Here is a 26,393-nt window from a genome sequence, read left to right on the forward strand (position 1 = left end):
CTCTCTGTCACGCTGAATTTAAAAGCGCTTCTGAGAACTTTGAACCCGGACAAAGCCCCCTGGGGGGAGGGCACAAGTCACACCGGACTTGTGTACTGGGCTGGCCAAAAGTCTGTTTGCTTTTTCGAAGATTTCGTGGTTTTAAAAATCATTTTGAAAACACCCAGTTTCGTTTTTCCTTGCTCAACAGTGAGGCCTTAATAAATAAATGTTAAATGTGAATTAATGAAAAAAGAGACATCCATCTTCTTGGAGAGTAACTATTTTTATCTTGCATCAGGAAATTCAAGACAGAACTAAATATGTTGCCAGAAACCAAGTCCTGGTTACAATGGTTTCCAGAACAACTCCGAAAAAACAAAGGCAGCTACTGAGGGAATTCTGTCAGACAAGCCATGGCAGTTGGAAAACAGATGACGCTACCTTGTTAGTCAGAAAAACTTGAGTCTCTGGAAAGCCACGAGTGCACAATTGTACTGAAAAAACAATTAAGATGTAGTTTTTAAAAAAATAGTTGAAATGTATATATTTTATTTTAAAAAGATGGACAAAAATAAGATAGGTTTAATTTCTCACTAATTTCAGTAAGTTAGGGAAGGTAAATATATACAAATAATTTTCTTCCATATTAATATCAGATTATAAGCAGCTTCTACAGAGAAAAATAAATATAAAATATCCTTGAAGACTTAAAATAATACTTCACAAAATGTTATGAAGACATAAAATAATAAGTAAAAACACATTTTTACTTATTTATATGAATAATTAAAAATGTATGTAAAATTTCTGGACAGTAAGACAGTTCATTAAAATTTAAATTCTCGTAAAATAAAGCACACATCCAAGAAACTCTATTTCAAATTCCAACAGGATTTTACCAATTAGATACAAATATTTTCAGGTGTATATAAAACAATCAATGCCAGAGAAAACACTTAAGAAGAAAAAAACTGTGAAGGAAACTTTCTTTACTGGTGCTCAGAACTGATTCCAAAGCCAATATAATCTAAACAATAGTACTAGTACAAGGTTACACAGAAGCAACAATGGGACCGAATACAAAATACAGCATTAGTTTTTATTTATATGAGAATTTAAGATACGATTAACAGGGTAATCTAATTCAGAGAAAAATAATTATTTCATACATGATGTTAGAACAAATGGTTATCTACCTCAAAGAAAATACAATTGGTTTCCCCTCTTACATCATATAGGTAAGTAAATTCTAGGTACGTAAATGATCTAAAGTATGAAAAATAGAAGAAACAACAATGCACAATCCTGTGTGAGACCTTGTTAAATAGACCAGAAAAATCAAATTCTATGAAAGAATTAATAAACATATTTGACTATATAAACTTTTGCCATGCAAAAGTTAGTAGAGTTAGTAGGCAAATGATAAATCTAGGAAATATTTATAAACCCAATGAAAAGAAGCTGATATCACAACCTAAGAGAGCTCTTGAAGTTTACAAGAAAGAGACAAATGATTTAAAGTTTGACGACAATTACAGGAAGACATCACACAGAAGGACAGTTCCAATGACCACAGCACAGCTCCGGGTGTTTAGACTCACTCATAGTTAGGGGAGGCACTTCAGAGCAACAAAGACATTTCAGTTTCTAGCCACCTGATTGGCAAAAATGTAAGAGTCACATTATCTCTTGTGGGTAGGAGTATGAGTAAAAAAGCAATCATATATACCGTATTTTTCAGACTATAAGATGCACTTTTCCCCCCAAATTTGGGAGGAAAATGGGAGTGCGTGTTATAGTTCAAATGTAGCTTAGCTGGCTCGCTGAGGGGAGGGGGGCAGGGTGGAGCAGGGTCACAGGAGGCAGGAGCAGGACCACATTTTTTGCTTCAAAATTTTTTTCCTATTTTCCTCCTCTAAAACCTAGGTGCATCTTATGGTCCAGCGCATCATACAGTCTGAAAAACAGGGTATTCAGTGAGATGTGCAAAACTGAATTTGAAATGCAATCTGGCAACAGCTATTGAAACTAAAAGTTCATATACTCTTAACTCATAAACCCCGATCCCGCAGGAATAAAACTTCCTGTGTAACGGTACATGTATAAGGCCATTTCACATCAGCATATTTAGCTCCAACCCTGGGACCCGAGCGAATAGTCACCCATGGGAAAGTCACTAAATAACCACGGTGCATTCACTCCACGTAGTATTCGCTGCACTAGTGGGCTTGGAGGAATTTCCGTGTGGTGAACACAGGAAAGTCTGCACAGTCGTCCCCCTTATTCACGGGGAATAACAGTCCATAGATCCATACTGAATGCCTGAAACCGCAAGTAGTGCTGAACCTGATATACACTATGGTTTTTTCCATACATACACCTGTATGATACAATTTAGTTTATAAATCGGGCACAGTCAGAGATTAATAACAATAACTAAGATTAATAATACCTAAAAATAAAATAGAATAACTATAACAATATACTGTATTACAGGCTAAGTGAATGTGTTCTCATCCATCTCAAAATATCATTTTGCACTGTACCGGCCCCTCTCGTGGTGATGTGAGATGCTACAGCGCCCACATGGTGAAGTGAGGTGGACACCCTGGGGTGATTCACAGCCCGGGCAGGGTGGAGCTGGGCTGCACGAGAGTTCATCACACAACTCAGCAGGATGTGCAGTTGAAAACTTAGGAATTGTTTCTTTCTGGAAATTTTTATTTACTATATTTGGGCCATGGTTGATCACTAGTAGCTGACCCTCGGAAATCAAAACCAAAGATAAGGGCGGGCTGGAGGGGGTTCTCCTGTATCATGATCCAGTTTTAAACCACAACAAATATTTTCCACATAATACATATATGAGCATAAACAAAATAGATAAAGCCTATGCTAAGTTAACATTCCTTATTATGAAGAGTGGCTGAAAAGAGTGAAGGGAAGGGAGGTTATAGGGGAACAGAAGCAAAAAAGGAAATTTTCAACCAGAAAACATGTATATAATTATTTATGTACTTATTGAAATTTATAAATTTATAATTTTTCTTTACATACAAAAAATTAAATTAACTAATATCAACTTACAGAGACAGTAAATGATACAGCACTCAATACACCCCTTCGAAGACCAAGAGAGGTGCGTTATAATTTGCAGCTGAGTCCTGGGAGTGACTGGAAGAGGGAGAAGCCTGACATCAGGAAGACTTTCCACGTGTAAAGTGGGTGCCTAGTCCATGGCCAGCTGTGAACATGAAGAGTGCAGGTAGAGGCAGAGAAGACAATGGGACAATTTTTATATGCTAATCTGCCTTTCGCTATTTGCATTGAGAAGCTGGCAAAACAAGCCAGTGTTGATTCTCACGGCACATTTGTTTGTAAACCCCTGTCCTGTAGACACAATTGAAGTCATAGACCACATTATGTATTATAATCAAAGAGGAAATGACCAAAACAAGTTTAAACATTAGAAAAAGAAAAAAAACACCTCTGAGGGTCCTCATGGCAAACATTACCTTTTTAAAAATATATATTTTATTGATTATGCTATTACAGTTCTCCCATTTTCTCCCCTTTATTCCCCTCTGCCCTGCACACTCCCTCACCCACAGCCCCTACCCCCTTAGTTCATGTCTATGGGTCATACACAAAAGTCCTTTGGCTTCTGCATTTCCTATACTATTCTTTAGATGGGAAAACTTTGCCCCTTCCCTATCTTACAGAAACACATTTGAGTCTCATTTGGAAATTCAGAATTTACCCAGGCAATATATCCAATTGGAGAATAATGACTGTCTAATATGAATACAGTGAGGGTATCATTTATACAATTAAAAATTGGATGGCATGATGTGAGTCAAGCACATGAACAGGGAGAAAAATAAGTTATTTTAACAGTGAGTTATTCATCCTGACCTTTTGAGGCCTCACAACTTCCTTCCTTTTCTCTTCCTCCCTCATCTATGACAATGGATTGGAGTTGCTTGGATTGGAGGGTGGCTGGATGGCCCAGGCTTTGAAATATCCTGGGAAACTAAGTAGACATATCATGAATCAAGGCGCAAGTGGAACCTCGGTTATAGAACTACTTTGTTCCCAAAGACTGTTTGAGAAGAGATTTTTCTGAAAGCTGAATGATACTCCTGTTCACGCATTCTCTCCTTTGTTGCCTGAGTGACTCATGACTCATCATACAGGTTTGGCATGAAAGGGATGTGGGGTTGAGAGACAGTTTCATTTGACAACAAAGACATTTTTTCTGTGAACAACTGATGCGGATCCCGGCCAGCAGGATCCTGTGTTGTGGCAGCAATAGACAAATACACACGGACTACAGAAATCCTGTGGAGAAAAAGGGGCTGCACAGCCGTTCTCTAAGTCAGAGAGAGGGCCCTGAGACCCCTGCCTGGACAGGCTTTTATTGCTTTTATGGGCCTGGTATCGTTACATGGAGGATGGTCCTCATTTACTATGCACAGGTTCACTGTAAGTGATTACCTTTTACGGACAACAAAGGATAGAATACTGCTAATTACTTCAAAGAGAAGGATGTTACAGCTCAAGGGGGAAAGTGGTCAAACTGGTTACACTCCATACTTGGGAGGTCTAGCTCAGATTTTAGGAAGTTAAAGATACTCAGTAAACATTTGCTGCCTCAATTCAGGGTGAGGGAGTTTTAGCAAGAGCAAGTCTCATAGCAGTCTAGGTACAATGCAGGCCTGATTTCCCATGGGAGAACCTATCCGTGGGCGTGGGTCCTGCCTGCCTGACCTATCTCCCCACTGGCTTTTCTGAGTGGGGGCTGGGCCACATTTCCCACGTGTGGAACGGTTCCCCATAAACAACTTGGTTGAGAACCTAATTGTTCGAAATGGGAGACGTTCAAGAACTGTCTCAGTTGTCAAACAAAATTTTGATTCTCACTTCTTGGCCTGACAACATTTTCATGCTGATACCTGTATGATGAGCCACGTGTCTCTCGGGTGACCAAGGAGATTTGTTTTTCAGACAAATTGCTTCTCGATCGGTTTTCCGGAAATAGTTAAGTTTGAGAACTGAGGGTCCAGTGTGTCCTAGCATCAGCATTATCGTGTCCCCCAGACCTGACTGCAGGGAACCAGAATGTCGCCCCCTGTTGAAGAATGCTGTGCTGGCCAACACTCTCCGTTCAGGGGCCTGGCCAGAGTCCTGGTGGTTTCCTGGAACGTGGTGGCTTAGGGTAATCTGCTTGGACGTGGCTCTCCTACAAGTCCAGGATTTTATGAGACTGAGAACGGAGGTGTGTGATCGGGCACTCGCCCTGTAATTTCCTGACAGCTCTCTGAGGAAACACGGCCTCGCCTGCCCCCACCCGCCCGTTAGCTCTCTCATCATTCACTACTCTCTTCTGTCTCAAAAGAGACACTTAGGTTTCTAGGTCATGTAGGTATTGGTTACCAGTGTTTTAACTGTATGACTTTGAGTGAAGTATGATAAGACCAGGCATGGATCAAGAGCGAGAGAGTTGGGAAGCTGAAAGCTTGTTTATAGCCACAGTTTGCTGGGGACAATGCAACATGCCATACATGGCCATTTAGGAGACGCACTGGGGCTGGTCACATGAGGCAGAGAGTGGAACTGTGGGCAAGCGACTTTAGTGTGGATTCCATGGGGAAGATCGGGAAAGGGAGGGTGGGCAGGCTAGGACTGGCTAGCTCTGTTTCTAAGTGGCACCGCTGCCTCCCACAGTTCTCTGGTGAAACTGTCTTGTCAATAGGGGCTTATGCATGACCTGTGTGGGTTAATACAGTTGGCGGGGATTCAAACGTTCCCCAGTTGTACACAGTCAGTCTGAGCAAGAAAACTGCATGTTGAGAGACCTCAGCATTTCCAGTCCTGTAGCAGAAGGAGTAGAGGGACATAAGGAAGGGAGAAAAAAGAAAGTAGGATGGCAGGAGTGACAAACCAGGCAGAGAGAGAGGAAGGGAAGAGGCCTTCCTTGAGTTATACATATATGTGCTTATGTGCCACAAGAAAGTCATTGCTTTTATTCTCTCCTTCCTCAGTCTCTAGAAGGGAATGGTCAGTGTACAGAGAACAACAAATACTTGCTCAGCAAAGTGTATATTGACATGGTAAAAAAAACTTTGCCAACAGTATTTGTCCCTAGGAAGTGGCCTGTTTTATGTCATTAATTCTCCATGGTGAGAGTGAGGTAATTGTCAGCTTCCGTGTGAATGGGTTCCGGGGGTGGGGGGAGGGGTAGTGGTGGTGATAGGGGCTGTGCGGGCCAAAGGTCAAAACTGCATAGCTTTGGAAAATGGAGCAGATGGTAGAAGCTGTATGGGAGGAGGGACAGGAAAGGGAGTAGGGTGTAAAGAGAAGATATGAGGCACTGTTGTTGCCCTGGGAGGTTTTGGGGGGAAAAAACACAGATGTTTAAGGAGATGTTAATGAGGTTTTCATTATGGTGTTTGATGGCTTCATAACACAGGGAGTTTTATGTAAAATTCACTACATTCACTATTGTGTCATGGAGTGAGCTTTGTTTGAAGAACAATATGTGTCCCAAATGTGTTCTCAAGATGAGTGAAGGAGAAAGCTGAGGCTCTTTGGGGATCAGTGCCTCTTCTGCATCATTTTTTTAAATTTTAATATCACCCAATACTATCATCAAATCCTTATACTCCACCAGTTCAGGCTCAGAGGATGACTCAGCAATATTCACAGACTCTGAAATGCAGCTTCCTGCAAAGTGCTGGGGCATTATAAGGAAAAAAATTAACTTTGGTGGCTGCTTCAATTAGGACACACCAGATCAACAAAAAAGTTATGTCAGACTGGCTTTGACCCCCCAGAAACGTGCTACCTCCATAACAAGAAGTCCTGAAGAAGGACCAGCTCTGCCTGTATTCACAGAAGGACTCGGCCTTCTCTGATACTCCCTGACTCTTCTTTCTTCTCTGTTTCGGCATCACCCTTGTGTTCTGTGAAGACAGAGCAGCAATTTCAGACTTCATGTCACAGCAGGATATAGCCAGTTGAAGGAGAGGAGCCACCTGCCTTTAAGATTTTCTTCCTAGAAAGAAATTAAAAGTAAGGCAATCTGTCTTAGAAGTACCCAGCAAAGTTCTTCTCACATGTCGTTGGCCAAGTTTGGGTCATAGTCGTCCAAGGCCATGTTAAGGGCAGTTAAATGAGCACCATATGAGTAACCTTAGCTTGGAGTAAAATGGGTGTTGAGAAGGCAAACACTTGATCCCTGAGATCACTGTGAGAGCAAAATGATCTGCTTTTTTTCATTTTTATCTTAAATGTATTGCATGATATTAGTAAATAAGATTATATAGGTTTCGGGTGTACATTTATATGATGCATAATCTTCATATTGCACCGTGTGCCCACCACCCAAGTCTAATCACCTTCTATCACCATTACCCTCCCTCCCCCCTCCCCCCTTTCCTGTGGTAACCATCATATTGTTGTCTGTGTCTGTGAGTTTTTGTTTGTTTTTCCTGTTTGTTCATTTGTTGCCTTCAGTTTTATATCCCACATTTGAGTGAAATCAAATGGCTCTTAACATTTTCTGACTGACTTCACTTAGCATAATATTCTCAAGATCCATCCATGTTGTTACAAATGGCAGTATTTTATCTTTTCTTATGGCTGAGGTGTATTTCATTGTATGTATGTACCACATCTTCTTTATCCAATCATCTAGTGAAGGACATTTCAGTTGTTTCCATGGCTTGGACACCATAATTAATGCTGCAGTGAATATATGTCTTTGTGAATAAGTATAGGCGTTTCTGGGTCATATAATTCTAGCGTTTTTTGAAGATTTTATTTATTTTATTTTTAGAGAGAGGGAAGGGGAGGGAGAAAGAGAGAAAGAGAAACATCAATGTGTGTTTGCCTCTCGTGCGCCCCCTACTGGGGACCTGGCCCACAACCCAGGCCTGTGCCCTGACTGGGAATCAAACCCGTGACTCTATGATTCCCAGGATGGTGCTCAATCCACTGAGCCACACCAACCAGGGCTCTATTCTTAATTTTGGGGTAACCTGCAAACTGATTTCCATAGTGGCTGTAGTAGTTTGTACCGCCACCAGCAGTGAATGAGGGTCCCTTTTTCCCCACAACCTCTCCAACACTTGTGATTACCTGTCACATTGATAACAGCCATTCTAACAGGGTCGAGGTGGTATCTCACTGTAGTTTTAAATTGCGTTTCCCTAATAGCTAGTAGAGTCAAGCATCTTTTCATATACCTGTTGGCCAATTGTATGTCTTCGTGGGAGAAGTTTCTATTCAGCTCCTCTGCCCATTTTTTAAATCCTCAGCTGAGTACGTTTTTTTAAAAACTGTTTTTAGATAGAGAGAAAGAAAGAGAGAGAGAACGAGTGAGGTGAGGCAGAAACATCCATCGGTTGCCTTCTCTATGCATCCCAGACTGGGATCAAACCCAACCCCTCAGTCTCTGACCAGGGATGGAACCTGTGACCTTTTGGCCCATGGGACAACACTCCAACCAACTGAGGCCCCCAGCTAGCGTATCTGCCAATTTTTTTTATTGGATTGTTGGTTTGTTTGGTGTTGAGTTGTATAAGTCCTTTATATATTTTAAATATATTCAAAATTCATTCATTCCCATTCATTTATTTTTGCCTGTACTTCCCTTGTCTTTGGGGTCAAACTCAAAAAATATTCCTTAAGACCAAGTTCCATAATTTTTGTACCTATGTTTTCTTCTATGTAATTTATTGTTTCAGGTCTTATATTTACTTCTTTGTCCAATCTGAATTAATTTTTGTATAGGGGATTTTGTACATCAATTTTGTATCCTGCCACTTTACTGTATTTAATTATTTTTTCTAATCGTTTTTTGGGAGTGCCCTTAGAGTTTTCTCTATAAAGAGTCATGTCATCTGCAAAAAGTGACACTTTCACTTCTTCATTCCCATTTTGAATGTATTTTATTTTTTTCTCTTGCCTGATTTGTTCTGGCGAGGGCTTTCAGTGCTGTGTCAAATAAGAACAGTAAGAGTGGACATTCTTGTCTTGTTTCTGATCATAGAGGAAAAACTTTCAGTTTTTCAACAATGAGTATGATATTAGCTGAGGGATTGTCATATATGGACTTTATTTTGTTGAGGTACTTTCCCTCTATACCTTTTTATTGAGCGTTTTCATTAGAAATGGATGTCGTATATTATCAAATGCTTTTCCTGCACCTATTGATACGATCGTATGATTTTTATCCTTTGTTTTGTTAATGGGTGTGTCGCATTGATCAATCTGCACCTGTTGAACGGTCCTTGTGCCCCTGGAATGAACCGTACTTGACTGTGAGGTATTATTTTTTAATGTATCATTGTAGTTGATTTGCTAGCATTTTGTTCTGGATTTTTTCATCAGTATTCATCAGAGATATTGGTCTGTAGTTTTTGTTTGTTTGTTTGTTTTGAAGATATCTGTGCCAGATTTTGATATCAGAGTTATCTTGGCCTCATAAAATATATTAAGAAGTATTGCCTCTTCTTCAATTATCTGGAACAGTTTGAGAAAGACAGGTATCAAATCTTTTTTGAATGTTCAGTACAATTCACTAGTGAAGCCATCTAGATCTGGACTTTTACTTTGGGGAGGTTTCTGACGGTTGTTTCAATTTCCTCGCTGTCGATCAGTCTATTTAGATTTTCCAGTTCTTTGTGATTCAGTCTAGAAAAGACATATGTTTTTAGGAACTTATCCATTTCTTCTAGGTATTGAATTTGGTGGCGTGTAGTCTTCCACAGTACCCTAGTGTGACCCACAGATACGCCTGTGAGGTCTGTGGTAATTCTCTCTCACTGCTTATTGTGTTTACTTGAGACTTTTCTCTTGTTTCCTTAGTAAGTCTAGCCAGGGGTTTTCAGTTTTACCAATCCTTTCAGCTACCAGTACTTTGTTGCTTTAATATTTTATATAGTCTTTTTGTTACCTATTTCTTTCAATTCTGCTCTAATTTTTATGATTTCCTTTCTTGTGGGTAGATTGTTTACTTGAGGTTTTTCTTGTTTCTTGAGATTGGGCTTTAATTATATAAGATTCTCCTTTATTGCTGCTTTAGCTGCATCCCTAAAGTTCTGAGATGTTGTATTGTCATTCTCATTTGCCTCTATGTAGCTTTTAAAATTTTTTTCAAATTTTACTTAATTTACTGTGGTGACATTGGTAAATAAAATATATAGGTTTCAGGTGTACAAGTCTATAATCTATCGCCTGTATATTGCATTGTGTGTTCACCACCCCCAGCCATGTTTCCTTCCATTGCCATTTATCCCCCATTCACCCTCTCCTCCCTCCTCCCCACCTGCTTTCCTCTGGTGATCACCATACTGTTGTCTGTGTCTATGAGTTTTTGCTTTTTTGTTTTGTGTTTGCTTAATTTCTTTGCCTTTTTTCACCCTGTTCCCCTACCACCTTCCCTCTCAGCTATCAGTGTGTTTTCAGTTTCTATTTCTATTTTGTTTGTTTGTTTGTTTTGTTCATTAAATTGCACATATACGTGAAATCATGTATGCCTACATGATGTTTTGATGTACGTATATTGTGAAAATACTTCCCACTATAGGTTTAGTAGTGCTAGTTCCTTGAGCCCCCAGCCTCCGTTTCCACAGGGTGAACGTGCAGCGTATTGAGTTACAGGAGAAAATCTGAGTGTAGGTGCTGCAGATAGAGACAGAGTCCAGGTTCTTGGCAGTCACAAACAATCGAGCTGACCACACAGATATTGTGAAGCAAAGCAAGCAGGAATATTATTACAGAAAGTACATGGGACCAGGCCATCTGTGTCCAAGGGATCGTTCTTTTCTATTGAACAGTTTCAGGCTTTGTAGAGTTTTTACTTAAGCCTCTACACACGCAATTTCCCACAATCCACCTTGATTTCCCACCTGAGGAGGAAACCACAATGCTCATTGTTATCAGGTATCAGAAGGCAATTCTCAGAAATCAAACTGCTAACTCATGACAGTTTCAGTGTCTCAGGATTCTTTATTCTGTCTCCTGCCTCCTAGGGAGCCTGGATCCATGAGAGTGAGCACTACGCATTCCACACTTTGTCTGTAGTGAAATTCTTGCTTTATGTTACTAAACAGTAAACGTGCCTCCCTCCCTCTGGAGGGAAGCACTCTCTCTCTATTCCAAGGCTGTATAGACTTCTGAAAAATAGTGTCTGCTTATCAGGTATACAGAAATGTTAGAGACTGTGCAGACTTCCCTCCCAATTAGCACTCCCTTTTTCTAATAGCTAAACACTCCTTATTTCCTTCATAGTCTTCTTCCATCACTAGACTGTAAACTCAAGACATTTATTGTTTGAATTGAATTATTGTCTATTTTACTTATTGATAAAACAATGTCTGGCACATAAAGGATGTTCAATGAAGATTTGCTAAAGGAGTAAATGAACGAATGGGAAAATGTACATAAACTAATCACAGTGCCAAAACTTGGGCAGATGATTATTAAATTCAGTAATGGATAAGATGCACTGCCTTATAACAGTGAAATATAATACTGGAATTTTAAAGTAACATTTGATGGTTTGGAAAAAGTTATGCTAATATACAACCTGTAAGTTGAAGATTATTTCATTTTTGTAAATAAACACACTCACCATTTGTATAGGAAAATCATGAAGGAAAATGCACCCAAAGTTCCATAATTTTAAAATAGGCTTAGAACAAGTTATCTTTATTCCCTTTCCTTTCTCTTTTATTGTCCAAATTTTCTGTAATTTGTATGTATTATTTTAATTATCAGGAAAAACAAACACCCTTATTCGTAATTTTTTATTATTTCATAAAATAAAAAAAAGTTTTAAAGAAGACAGGCCAGTAGCCTGAATCTACAAAACTGCTTTTTAATCACCTCCTCCCAGTGCAGAAATCTTCTCCACACCCCTAAAAGCAAGATTCTGGTAGAACTCATGGTGGAGAGCTGATGGTCAATATTCTTCAGAAAATGGATAATAAGGGTGATCAACAGCACTGAAAGAGAAGGAGGGAGATTCATTTACTAACTCAGTCCCAAGCTTTCAAAAACAGAGTTTCTCTGTGGACACCGTCAGAATGGGCTAAAAACTCTCGATTTCCAACCATGCCCTTCCTTCCACATCGACACAGACCTGTAGCTTCTGGTCCGTACACTCGACTCCCACATTCATATGCGGTAGAAAAGTCAAGGGAGAGCTAGTTTGTTTAGCTATAGTATGTGAGAACTGTGAAATGTGGTAGTTACTTTGTCCCACGTGTCACTTTTGTCCCTGGACTCATGATAATGTTCACATGAGAATTTTGTTGTTCTTTTTCAGAAATTCATTCAATAGTTCAGGGTCTCTCTGTTAAAGAATTTCCTTCTTTCTTGAGGAGACAATATGTATGCCTACATTACCATACCTGATGAATGTAATAACAGTTTTCATACAATTTATTTATGTATTTACTTTAGATTTTATTTATTAAGTTTTTAGAGAGAGGGGAAGGGTGGGAGAAAGAAAGGAAGAGAAACATCAATCAGTTGTCTCTCACATGTCTCCAGCTGTCAATTGAGCCTGCAACCCAGGCATGTGCCCAACCTGCGAATGGAACCAATGACCTTTGGCTCTGTGGGACGATGCGCAACCAACTGATCCACAGTGGTCAAGGTGCTTTCATACAATTTATAAGAACATTTGTCATTCAGTAATCAGTGTTATTATTCTCCTTTTTTCCAAGGTTCTTATCTTCTTTTTTAAATTTGTCTCTTTCAGTTTGATTTCATTAAAGAGTGCATTCTAAGAAATTCTGTGTGCCAGAAGCTGGACTTTTCAAAGGGCCCAGAACAGGTGCAAGTATCGCCACCGCCCTGATGAAGATCACAGACTTACTCTTAAAAGCCTTGGGTGCAGAAAAGTTACTTCCCACAACCTTTCATTTATAATGTCTTTTCTCAGAAACACAACACAGCTTTACAAACAAGAAGGAGAGTTTTGAGATCTTTCTTTTGAAACTAAATCTTAATTCTAGAGCTAAAGTTTTAATACCTTATCTCTAACTACTTCTCAAATTCCTCTCAATTTAACGAGTCTTCCTACTCTTCAATCCTGAGACCCTTCTGCAGTAACTGAACAACAGGCCTGCTGTGTTTGTGAATACGTCAAAGTCAAGGAGTACTCTCCTGATGGACAGAGGTGACCCCGGGCAAGTCTTGACTCGAGGAACCAGAGAAATCACAGGACCTTATGCCGGTATATGCCACAGGGTACACATCAGTCACTAGGGTCAGTTAATTTTGTGATCCATTTATAATTCGGTTTAACGACATTACATGACTGAGGAAATGGGGTTTGTGATAAGGATAAAAGGCCGACAAAATGATAAATTTGGGAAAAATGGACGGTGCCTTGGGAAAAGAATGCCCAGTTATGAAGAAATGCTACGGACTCTGAGGAAGAGGGAGAAGCAGCTCTCCATTTTGATGTTCCCACTCCTATGCACACTTGCCTTCATGGGCCCCTCCCCCACAAAGAAACTATTAATGTTACATTTCACAACTGTGTTAGGACAAAAATGAATAGGGTCCAGGGTGGGGTCATTATTACATGGTCATTATGAACATAACCATGTTTTCTCCTGATTTTAAAAAGAATTAAAGATGCAACATTTCCAGAGGCTCCTGTAAACAATAGTATGAACAGAGCCAGTTTCACATGGAGCCAGAGCTGCCTAGCCAGAGGCACTAACTGCCATGCATGTCTTATCCCTCAAACTTTTTTAATGTTAGAAAGGGCAAAATATTCTTTGGATGGGGCCTAAGCAACATTGTGTCCCAGGGAACTGCTTGCAAGGATAACAAGAAAGCAATTATAAGTACTGGACTGAGGACTACTAGACTGAAAATTAAAAGCATGGGTTAGAATGGACATCTGTGAATGTAATTGTTGCTCTCCTTCCCTTTCTCATAAATACCCATTGCTTTTATCTCCCAGTCAGAACATTGTTTGGGCTTCTGCCTGAACTAATGATTCCCAGCTATTCTTATTGATTCAATAAATGTTTGTTGCCTCTTACTTTGAATGGCCTTTTATTTTTAGATTAGCACCCCTAAAGGTATAATGGGCCACAGACACTGTGCCTCCTGTGTCGAACAGGTAAGTCAGAGCTGAGTGGGCATAAACCAGGCACAGGAATTAGGGCATAGAGTCATGAATTCGCCATGATGCAAACTTTGGCCATTTTACTTATGGTCTGTTCCGGGCCCCACTCATATTTCTGTTGAGTCAGAGACTAAGCCTGGAGTAAACCTCTGGTCTGAGGTCTCCAGGAAGCTCCTGTTTTGTTTCTACACCAGAAATCAGGCCTGTCTCCCAGATATAAGGAAGCTGAATTCCTGTGCTAACATACAAGCTGTCGAAAACAATCTGGAAAAAACAATCTACAAGTCACTTACATTAGTAATTTTAAAAATCGGAAATTTCTGTTGAGGCCATCAATTGTTTTCATGTCTTCTGGGCTCAGTTCAAAGTCAAAAATCTGAAAAAAGGAAAGAATCACATTACTCTCCCCCAAAGCAGCTGGCTTCCCATGGGCAACAGGAGGACTTTCTGGCTAGACACAGGCAAGGAGAGCACTAAGGGAGGTGTCTCCTGTCACCACGTCCTGTGTCCTGGCCTGAGAACTCTCCTCCTGGGTTTCCCACCTCTCCTTTCCTACTTCCTCTCCTCCTCTGATCCACTTCACAAAGAAAGGTGTTTACAAAATACCTGCTGATTGGACCAAACTTCAGTCTGTTCCCCATTACAACCATCACACACACTCCTTAGATGTGACGTAGCCTTGAACTTAAGCGAGCTTTGGAAAGAAGAGCAAACCACCTCTCCAAGGAGCTGTTGACCTCAAGAAAAGCATTTGCTGATCAACTATTCAATGACACACCTGCTCACTCATGTTTAGTCCCTTATAAAAGAAAAATCTTTCTGATTGATCGTCGAGACACTTACAGATCCAACAATCAGAGAGTTCTCCCTTTTGAATAGTCTCTCTTAAGTCCAGATTTGTTTTTGCTAGATGATACAAACTGACTGTCCCTTAGTGGAGAGTGATTAATAACAAAGCCAAAAGATCTTGGATAAGAAGTATTAAAAGTTCTTGGATAAGAAGTGTTAAAGCAGGAAGCTCAGTGTTTTATCCAGGGGACAATTTCATTGAAAACTCAATGTATCTATATCTATGTATTTATGTATCTATTATCTACCTAGTCACCTTTTATTCATCTTAAAAATATACTTTAGGACTGATTTGGTTGTCATGGGGATATCAAGGGTGCAGCAAAGTCATAATACAGTTGTGAGTATGTGAAACACAGTTTATTGTTGCATTATTATTTATTAATTGTTGTATTATTTCTATACCAATGACTGTAAACCTACCTTTGCCTACCCCTGTATATTAATGTGTTGAATTGACCTGAAAGTTAAGGTGGGGGTTTTTTCTGATCAGTTTAACAATGAGATTTAAATTTGCTTATTACACATTTCCATAAATTGAATGAGCTAAACCTATAGCTTCAAGGTTTTGGATCAAATACATGACAAATAATATGCCCTAAACATCATCTTTTGCAAACAGTAAACTTATGATGAAATTGTTAGCTGTCATCGTAAGACAAGATAGAGTTTACATAGTCTCTCATGAGGTTCACAGCAAAATGAGTTGAAGATCACTGATTGACCCAAGGGACCAGAAGATATATGAGGGAGAGTTTAGGGGAAAAGTTTATTCATTCAGTTTTTGCTTTTGTCAATCTATAAACTTTTATGTAGCTTTCTACCAGGACTTCTGCTGGGGAAAAGATGCTAAAAGATGGCCCAGAGAGAGTCCCTGAGTTTAGGGTCTCACAGACTGGACAACACCCATTCCTCACCCTGGAAAGTCAGTGTCCAGCCTGTACCTGGAAGTTCTCTTTGATTCTCTTCTCATTGAAGCTCTTGGCCAGGACCACCACCCCTCTCTCCACTTGGTAGCGCAGGGCCACCTGGCCTGGACTTCTATTGTATTTCTTGGCAATGGCATTCAAGATCGGATCCTCCAAGAGAAAGGGGCTATCCTTTTCCACCCTGAAAAGAAAACCAGAAATGAGGATTTGAAGGGTGTAGGACTAGGAATCTAGAGTGTACTATCCCTTTTTCCCAAATTCCCCAGACAATTGAGAGAAGTATGTTATGCAGTACATCTATTTGTCAATATTGTACAGTTACGATTAATGCATGACAAGCAAATTTATGTTAAATTCTATCATAAAATCTCATTTAAAAATAGTACTTGGAATGTGGTTTGGAGAAGAATGGATGTATGCGTGAAACAGGAATGAAAGAATGTTGATGACTTAGAAGTTCAGTGATGGTACATGGGAGCTCACTACACTATTGTGTTTGCTTTTTTTACATTGGAAGTTTTCCATAATAAAATGTTAAATCTGAATTTTAAAAAAGTGTTTCATCACCAACAGAATTGCTGACATAGGTTAAGTCTGATACTCTCATTACCAGTTAGGGTCTCTTTGGGACCCTAGGGCACTGTAAGCAACAAGAACGATGTCCTTGGACTTGCAGAACGCCAGGAGTTTGCTCTGGTTGAGGTACGGGTGACATTCCACCTGTGAATAGCCAAGACCAGAAAGTATCAGAATACATGAGCCAATGCCATGTAAATTTGAAAAGCCTTTGAAGGATTACCTAATACTACATTAATATATGCACATTTTCCATATTGGTCATTTTCTCATGTACCTTCTGAAATACCTCAAATTCTATAGATTTTCAGAAGCGATAAAACAATTTTCTTAATTTTTATTAGTGTTTAAAATTATTAAAGACTGTTATATCCTGGTTGTGACCTCTACATGCCATTGTTTGTGGAAAGAAACCAAGACTCCCTAGAGAAATGGCTGACTCGACTACTGGGCCAAAGGGCTACAAACTGAGCCTAGAACATCTTGCATTCTAGTAAATGAGATGGGAAGCACACTGAGGGATGTCAGAGGATGCAAGTTCATCTGAAGAGGCATCTTCTGATTAATGATGACAATTCAATCATCAATAAGAAAGTAAGTACATTTGTTGAATTCATGAATTCACAATTACATATATGTGATCAAGTCCTTAGATACAACCTCCAATTTACAAGAAGAACAAAAGACAGCAACATATCAAATGGCATCACACGGATCAATTGGTAACACCAACTGTGAGAAAAAGTTTTAAAGGAATAAAGGCCTAGTTTCTCTCACAATAAGCTGAGAGAGAGAGAGAGAGAGAGAGAGAGAGAGAGAGAGAGAGAAGGAAACAGAAGGGGAAAGAAGGAGAGAAGAGGAAAGGAGCCAGGGTCATATTTTAACTTATTATGAATTATTTTCTACAAATAGATTACTAGAAGTAAATAACTAAGATGAAGAGTATAAATATTTGAAAGGTTTTTGCATAATTTTCAAAGTATTTTACAAAAAGAATACAATTTTACAATATCATAGTGATTGAATATTGGCAACATTGTTACTAAATTATATCTCTTAATTATGATTTATCTACCTCCTCACTTTCCAATACTCTGTTTTCTCTGGCTTTTCCCCTCACCCCTCGGTACTGCTCTGGCGAGGTTTCCCATGAACTTTGTGTCATGAACCCCATGCCTTTTCCACCCCTAGTTGGAGTGGCTGCTCCCAGCAGGATCCACCCATGGCTCACAGGAACATTTTCAAGTGTCTTCTTTGATTCCCTGACACCACACACTCCTCATTTTCTCCTTCCATGTCTTCCCACTCTTACTGAATCCCCTACAGTACCTTTTGCCTGATCCTTAAATCTTGACTTTCCTGCCCTCTTTGTGGCCATTCTGTAACTTTCCTAGGAGAGGGAATCAATTTCTGTGAACTTAATTGCCACCCATACAGCAATGACACCATGATATATACCTCTAACCTTCACCACCACTTGAGCTCCAGACCAACACTGCCACCCACCAACTCAGCATCTCCACTTGGATGTCTCCTGGGAGCCTCAAACCTAACTAAAGTATAACTGTATAACTAAAGTCATGATCTTCCTACTCCACTCAGCCCGTTTTTTCTCTGGAATTCCCTATCACAATAAAGGGATCGATCATGTATACAGTTGGCATTGAACCCAAAACTTTGGGACTCTTAATCAAGAAAGAGGGTATGAAGGGCAGAAGCAAAGAAGTAGCCATGGACATGGCCTCACCTGGTTGCAGACAGGCTTGTACTTAAGCCCTGGCTTGTTCAGGATCATCTCCAGCAGCTTCTGATTGAAATTGGACACCCCAATGGACTTGGTTAAGCCTGCATCCTTACACTTCTCCAGGGCCTGGGGAGGAAGGGCATGTGTGGCAAACCTGTACTATATATAGTTCAGCCCTTTCATTTGACAGTGAACTTTTTAGAAACTAAGAATCAGTCTGAACATAAATAACCATTTGGCTCAATCAAACAGTTTTATCATTTAGATATATTACTTCCTGAAGTACTTTATTCCTTGTGTCTTTGGGTCTGTGACATACACATCCAGAGCAATAATTAGACATTAAGATGCTTTTAAATTCCCCTCACCTCCCTACCCCCTCCCATAGTGTGTATTTTTCTGCCTAGTGCATAATAATAGTTCTTTAACAAATGTTGTCATATCATAGTCAGGGGCAAAGAGGACCTCTTAGGTTTTCCACTAGTTGAAGGTTTTCTGCTTCCTCTGCCCTGGATGGCTGAAACGCGTGTATGGAATGAATTCAAGAAGGGCAGGCTTCGCTGTTGTCCTTCTGAGCTGACAGCAGCTTCCCCCCAACCCTGCTGTGTTTATCTGTCCTGGAATACAGCTCTCACTGCCCTGGAGTTTGCTTCTGACGATGCCTCTTTTCGGGATCCCAGGCTCTACCTGATCACTGGGCAAAGAAACCCCTACAGAACCACAGATGTTTGCATTAAAAATAGACCTCAGCTGTGATTCCATTTTAGTCCTTTGCTTTACAGCGGTAAACTCTGCAGGTACAGACCAGTTCGGTGACATGTCTGAGGGCAGAGACAGATGGGGTCAGAGCCTCTGTCTTCTGCACCCATGCAGTGATGTCCTCCTGTCACAGTGCGTTTGGGGACAGTAGCAGAACTTACCTCCCACGTGTCACGCAAGTCCACTGTATCTAAAATAACTTTTCCACTGGCATCCTTTGGCACAAGCTCCTCTCCAGGCTGGAATACAGAGAGGAGGAAGAAAGATTTTCTTTTTTTAAAGAATGGTCTTCCTGGTACCTAAGTACCTTGGTGACACAGCTTTCAACGTGCTATTATTACTTAGCAGAGTGTCTGTGTGTGTGTGTGTGATGTGCAAGAGAAGGCTTTGGGGGGAAAAATCAGAATCACTTGAGAGACTGAAACACAGTACATCCCCCTCAATTACCTCAACCCTCCTGTCCACAACCCACCAAAACTATTCGCTAAGATTCACTTTCCCTCTGTGGGGGATGAATGGGCTCCCCTACAGCTGGGATTCGTGTTTTTCACAAGGACAGCCTGGTTTGCATGATGGGGTTTCCCTTTACTTAAGACTGTGCTTTAGTTCAGTTTGTGATAATCCAACTCAGAGACAGTGAGAACACCAGATGTGCTCAGCAAATGTCCACTGCAATGAGAAGCTGGACCAGCAATGCCCAAAGGAGCCCAGTTGTGCCATATGAACCACCCCAAGGTGCCTCTCTCTAGATTGGGCTGAAGGGGTCCATATTCAAGGGACCCTCCCACTAACAGGTGTGGATGTCCCATTGTGTCTCCACTACCTTTTGTAACGCAGCTTTCCTGAGCACCCTCCTCACTCAGGGACCATAGACAGGAGCTCATCACTTAGACACAGAGGGCAGGACCTCAACGCTTTGAGGTGGAGGCAGCAAGATCATTGCATTGCCATCCTTCCCAAGTCTCTGGGATGAGGATACAAAATCGTGATGGTGAGGCAACAAAACTATGAAGGAGCATTCACTCAGCAGTTCTGCCAGGTGAGTGGGCCACCCCACTCAAATCTACCTCTCTCAGTAAGAACCCAGAAAGCCCAGCTGACTGAGATAGTGGAGGGCAAGAGCGGTGATGAAATGCTCTTGAGCATGACAAGGAACACAAAAGCTCACCTTCATAGCTGTTGGAATATGAATGATGAAGAGATCTACATAGTCCAGTTGAAGACTCTTCAGTGATCTTTCCAGGGCCGGTCGAACCAGTTCTGGTCGAAGGAAAGTAGCCCAAAGCTGCAGTAACCGAAAGAAATTTAAAAATGTCTTATGATGTCACACATTTGAGAACCAAAACGGAACGTCATAGTTAAGAGGTTGAGACATAACAAACCAGTGTGGTGGCATAAAAATGAGAAGCTCTGGGTCTAAATTTATGTTTCTTGTATAAATGGGCTTCTTAGCAGGATACTGTTGTTTATTTGAGTGACTGTAAGAAAACTGCAAGTAAAACTTAGATGGGCCAGGAAAAGCAACTGAAAGGCTTCAAGGATTAGACAAGTCATCTCTGAAAGGACAGTCAAGATATGTCAGGCAAGGGGAAAAGGAGCCCACTGCCCTGTGTAACAAGTGCCTGGACACAGCGCCGCTGAGGGGTTCACGTGCTGAACACGAGTCCTCATTGCTGTAGACACCACAGGACCATTCCGTAGAGCCCACGGCTCTCTTTACGTTGGAAGCAGGGTTTTCCACCTAAGAAAATTTTTGCAAATTTCAGTGCTGACTTGAAAACTATTTCCTAGTCAGACTCCCCTCTCAGGATAATGTGTCCACCTCACTTGGATATGTCCTGAGGGAATCTGCTGAAGAATGAAAGGAGTGGGCCCACCCTGCAGTGGCTCAGTCATTCGCACAGCAGATGAAGAAGGTGAGTATCTTACTCCGGGTTTACATGTGAATGTGACCCTGTTCCCAGAGGCTGAGAAACTGCGTCCCACCCTTAACACATTCCAGAGCAGAGCAATCCTTTCCTGTTTTCTGTGTTCTGTTTTTCTATATGGGTCTTTACAATGTTAGGAGGTCAATAAAGTATTCAACCAAGACCAAAGCTTTTTGCTTTTTTCGTCCTTTGTTTTTTCAAAATAAAATATCTGCTCTGACAGTGACCTCTCGTCACCCCACACACAGCACCTTGGTGGTGTAGAATATGTCCTCTCTCTTCACAGTGCCATCCGAGATTTTGTCTCGAATGGCCTGGCCAACCTCCTCCTCGTTTTGATAGACGTATGCTGAGTCGATGTGACGGAAACCTACATCAATTGCCACTTTGGTCGCCTCGGCAGCCTTGCTCTTAGGAACCTACAAAATATAAATAAGGAGGGTTGGCAATTAGCCTGACTCAGAGAGAAGCAATTTATTTCCTTAAGAGTGTGCTCGCCAGCTGTTTCTGCATGTCTCCTCTCCCCCTGTTTGAGTAACAAACAGCCTTGGTGACAAACCTGTACCTTGGAGGCATGCATTAAACTCCAGTTTCAGAAACCCTATAAACTTATAAATTGGAGTTTATACACTGTACCTCTCATCTGAAATGAACTAGTGGAAAGGTCTTCACATGCAACATGGAGAATCAAGCCATTCAGTAGAGAATTTGCTCATTGTGCCCAGGAATGAAACAGCACCTGTCACACTCTCCCCCCACTTACAGGGTTTATGGTGCCTGTGTGCTCAACTTTAGGACCTGCCTAGTTAAAGAACCTGGTTCCCAGTGACAGAAACCTTTACCAGATGACACAGGAAGGGCTCCACCTAACCCGATGCCAGCAGATCCTGGGTTTATAAGGCAATTACTATGTGGACATTAGTGACTAATCCTGCTTTTCAGAAGAAGATAGTGTGGCCTCTCTATGCTGGTGGTAGGGACAAGCATGTCTGGAGTTCCAGCAAGTCACCAGGGCAGCTCTGGGTGCTACAATGCATGGGAACAACCGTGAACCAACAATGTTAGCAATTAGCACTGGGCGAGGGCATCGTACCAGGTGCTCAGGCCTGTCAGCGATTACCCCATTAGGCAATCCCCCCGGGCCCGCAGAAGTACTGCCTGAGTGTGGCTGGAGTCTAGAGGGGCTGGCAGTGGGGACAAGGAAGATTATAATGGCCTGGGACCCAGCTGGAGCAGTAGGGAGTTTTAAATCTTGCTTTTGTTTTTGTTATCATTATATAGATATATAGATAATTTCATGAAAATATCATGAACAATTTCTAAATCTCATTCCAACTTTTAAAAGGTGTCTTTAAATTAATTCCCCTTTCCCATAGGAAAGCATGAGGACTCCTCTGCCTGAAATTCATCCTCTCTACTTCAGGCAGTTTTTCATCCTCTGTCTTCAGTCCTCCGTGCCTTCTGTTTCACACCCGGGGCTGAGGGGCCTGCGTGGGGCCGCCCCCTGGTCAGCGTCAGAGCTTCTGTGAAAGGACTGGAGAAGAAGCGTGCCTCTTCTACTTGAACGAAGACAATCCCACTGCTCACCAGAACATCTATTTCTGACGTCAAGCCTTGCTTAAGTTTCCAAACATCTCAACTTCCCTTGGCATTTAGTGATATAATATCTAGTATTGTTAGGTAGCTGTTCATTGTGCTTCAAGGGTCTTTACCTAGTAGTTAAAACTCCAGAGAAGCAGAACTATTTTCTGTGCAGACTTTCTCCACTGCTAGGGCATATTTTAATATCAAGTAGAAGTTCACTCTTCATTGTGGAATTGGTTAATTAATTTAATTAATAATTACCTATTCTATCTGGATTATTTATGATAACTACACACATAAAATCAAAAAGCTATTGTTCCCCTCTCCCCACGAAGCCAAACACTGACAAATAAATTCTAATATTTATCCCAGCATCTGAGGCGGCTAAAATTGACGTGCTGGTTTCACAAACAGGCGGTTACATGAGGCTGTCCCCTGGTCAGCATCAGAACTTCTATGAAAGGACCGAGAGGTCAGCACACCTGAGCCACTTCCAGGAAAACCTACAGCAAGAGCAGGTGGTGCAGCAGCAGCCGCTCCTCCCCTCACCACACAGGCTCTGCCTGAGACACCACGGCCACATCTGCACAGCCTGCCTCAGAGCTGCAGTGCTCAACGCCTTCACGACTGAGTCTGAGACACTGAGTTTGCACATGCCCCAGAACACACACCTGACTGGACAAAAGAAGTCACAGGAACGGGTACTGGACCACACTTCTCATTCCTGCCATTACCCACAGTAACCTGTTGATGAGGTTGGGGAAGCTGCATTTAGAAAATAACTCTGGTTAGAGTGCAAAAGAAGTTTCCATTTCACTTTGCACCTTTTATATTATACTGAGCAGATGTATATGTTTCTTTTATTCTTGTGAGGGGATTATGAGATTTTTTTTCCTATTCTCTGCCAAAAAGTCCATTTAGTTTTTTCCATTAAATAAAAGTAACATTTTTTCATTTTCACCAATAACTTTATTGATTTGGATATTTTGAGTATATAGGCTCTCTCCTACGTGGTATAACATTGATTTTTCTCAATTAATGTCTCAATTTGATTGCTATCAACTTCAACTGGTCTACCCAATGGTAAAGCATCATTCAGTGAGGAATCTCCACCAAGAAACTTCGCAAACCACTTTTGACACATTCAATCATTCACGGAACCTTCTCCACACACTGCAGAAATCTTTTTTTACATTTCAGTTGTGTTTTTACCTTTCTTGAAGAGATAAAGCCTCATATGCCAAAAATGTGTATTTTCTTTCATCTTCAATATTAAAATGGCTACACAAAAATTCACCAATTTTGATGTTTTTTTAATGCATGCTGATATGACAACTATCAGAATACAGTCTACCAAAATTGTTTCCAATGAAGTTAAAGACAATTGAGGGCTACTAGAGCCATCTCAGGAAAAAAAAAAAAAAAAACAAAAAAACGAACTTTTTGGCCAACCCAATGGTAAAGTTAGATGTGATGTAAGACATTCCCTGCACTTAAGCTGTAACAGTGGTCACGTGGATGGTCGTGTCACTGCAAACAAACTGGCCCTGTCTGACAGCTGTTAGCTGTTGACATTTTATGTCATTTCTCTATGGAATGGATGGCCTTTGTCACTTACCAGAGCAGTCCCTCCCAGGCCACCCCAAAGCTGCCCCTTTCACACCATGACCAGAGTCTGACACTCGAAGGGCATTGCAGTCAGCCACGTAGATGAGTGAATAATACAACCGATGAGAAGCCCAATTCTGACTCCATTGTTACTTATGCCTCTTCAAGTATCCTTTCTAAATGCCTAATACTTGGAACAATAGTGGCTCCCTGTATGATAGAAGTTTCAATGATAGAAACTTTCTGGCAGATACTTCCAGACCCATAAACCCTCAACAAAGCTGCCAGATGCAGTCATGTTAGTTGTCCTCTCCTACTGGGCCCACTGCCCATCGGGAGTCCTAACAAAGAGCAAAGTGACTCTGCCCAAGGAGCAGACGGGTCCCGTAAGAGCAGCCGAGCTTAGATTTTAAACAAGTAAGAAATAAGAAGAGTCATAGCACTTACCTGGGCCAGTTGTTGAGGAATTAAAGAAGATAATGCAGGTAAAGTACTTACAATATATGGTAAGCATTACATATACGTTAAGTAACCCTAACGATAATACCAATAATAGCAATAGAGGTAATCCACCCTCGGAATTAGCACCTCTGACTCCCCAGAGCCAGCAGCTCCTCATCCCACTTAGTACAAAGTCAGAGGTGGTGAACTGGAGGCCACATGAGTCCTTCCAAATCACCCAGCGTGTACTAGGCCCTTGTAGGGCTGTTTGCCCTCTGGTCCCCTGGGTTTGACTTACATCGTCAGAAGCAAAAGTGCCAAATGCAAGCATTGGCATGAAATGCCCATCATTCAGTTTCACAGAGCGACGTTTGAGGTCCATTACCGTTTACAGTCCTCAGTAAGCTGACTGTCTTTCCTTCCTTCTGCTGACTGCAAACTAAGTACAAGGCGGGTGTCCGGCATTGTACATTTCTACCAATCACAAGCGAGGCGGGGCTGGCTAGTAGCTGCCTGCCAGGATTCTGTACTGACTTCTTTGTATCTCTTCCAAGTCTTGGCAGGCACAGCTCCAGGGAAAGCACACAGAAATGTCACGCACACTGCTGGAGCGAAGCTGGATTTTCTCTCCACCATTGCTCACCCTGGACTCCTAAGTTAAAAAAAAAAAAAAAAAAAGAAAGAAAGAAATTCAACATGTCAAGTTGTCCTTGATAATCACAGCTGACTTACGGAAGATGAAAAATAATCATAATGGTGGTCATTTTTAAACACTAATTCTACTACAGACCTTAGTTAAGTCCCTCACCCTTCATTTGTCAAAAATATCTTCAAAAAGACATTATTCAGAGTCTCATAAACAAAGCTCAACTCCTGGTGTCCAGCACACACGTAACAAAATTCCTTAAGAATCCCAACCCTTAATTTCATTATATATTTCTCTGAATCAAAACCTCATTCCAACCTCTGATTCTCTGTGGCTTCTTTCTTTGAATCTTTTTGGAAAGAAAATAATTGTCTGAGCTCCAGGATGAATTTTGTAGTGGTGCCTTTGTTTCGGCTGTGCCTCCTACTGGAACAGCCTACTCAAGTCCCCACTTAACTCCCTTCAGCCTTGTGAACTCTGGCTTTCCTAAAAGCTCACACTCCTGCCCATATCTTTTATGACGTCTCCAGAGGGGCAATCACTTTTCTTGTGCACCCTCACATTGTTATAGCCTCTGCTAGTGCAGTGCAGAAAACCAAATTAGTGACACTACACTCTCAGCTAGTAAGAAACTTGTGCCAGAGAAAACCCCGCAGCACGTGCTTTGTTTAGTGTCACGATTGTGCCCTGCTTCCTTTGCAGCCCACCACAGGATGTAACACTGTGATTTATTTTCAACCATACCTCTGCTGGTCAAGGTCAGAATTCTACCAGATTCTGTTATTCCATATATTTAGTATTCATCACAAACCAACTATAAATTTGATGAGTATAACTTTTATATTTTTATTGTAAAAGTAGGGCTACATTTTGTGTCAGGTAACAAGAAAATTCTTGCTATTGATGTTAATAGCTTTGAACACGTCATTCAATATGTTAGAAATTTGTCTAATACCCCCTGCATATTTACCTGTAGTTTGCACTAAATGCCTTGTTAAAGGGCAGAGACAGTGTTTCTTCCTTCCTTCCTTCAGCAGCCTAGGAACTTTGTCAGTAAGAGAGAATGGGTCAATTTCTTCCCTAGTGAAGTCATACCAGGCTACCAGACTCCCTGCTTCTCCTTTAAAAGGTCTCATAAAACTTGCATTTCAACATTATCCGAAACCATTTCTAGAGATTGATATCA

The 26,393-nt window shown here is 41.0% G+C and overlaps 1 protein-coding gene across 1 annotated transcript; it reads right to left on the reverse strand.

The window, feature by feature from the left end:
• Positions 1-11,784: 11,784 nt before the first annotated feature.
• On the reverse strand, positions 11,785-25,013 carry LOC112323007 (aldo-keto reductase family 1 member C15). Its single transcript, XM_024580713.3, has 9 exons — positions 24,860-25,013; positions 21,180-21,347; positions 20,169-20,285; positions 19,162-19,239; positions 18,245-18,367; positions 16,532-16,641; positions 15,937-16,102; positions 14,437-14,519; positions 11,785-11,996 (listed from the first exon to the last, which is right to left on the reverse strand). Exons 1-9 carry the CDS (start codon positions 24,941-24,943, stop codon positions 11,954-11,956), a joined length of 972 nt encoding a protein of 323 aa, XP_024436481.2. The 5' UTR covers positions 24,944-25,013; the 3' UTR covers positions 11,785-11,953.
• Positions 25,014-26,393: the final 1,380 nt, after the last annotated feature.

The sequence above is a fragment of the Desmodus rotundus genome, chromosome 4 (assembly GCF_022682495.2).
Source record: "Desmodus rotundus isolate HL8 chromosome 4, HLdesRot8A.1, whole genome shotgun sequence".
NCBI lineage: Eukaryota > Metazoa > Chordata > Mammalia > Chiroptera > Phyllostomidae > Desmodus > Desmodus rotundus.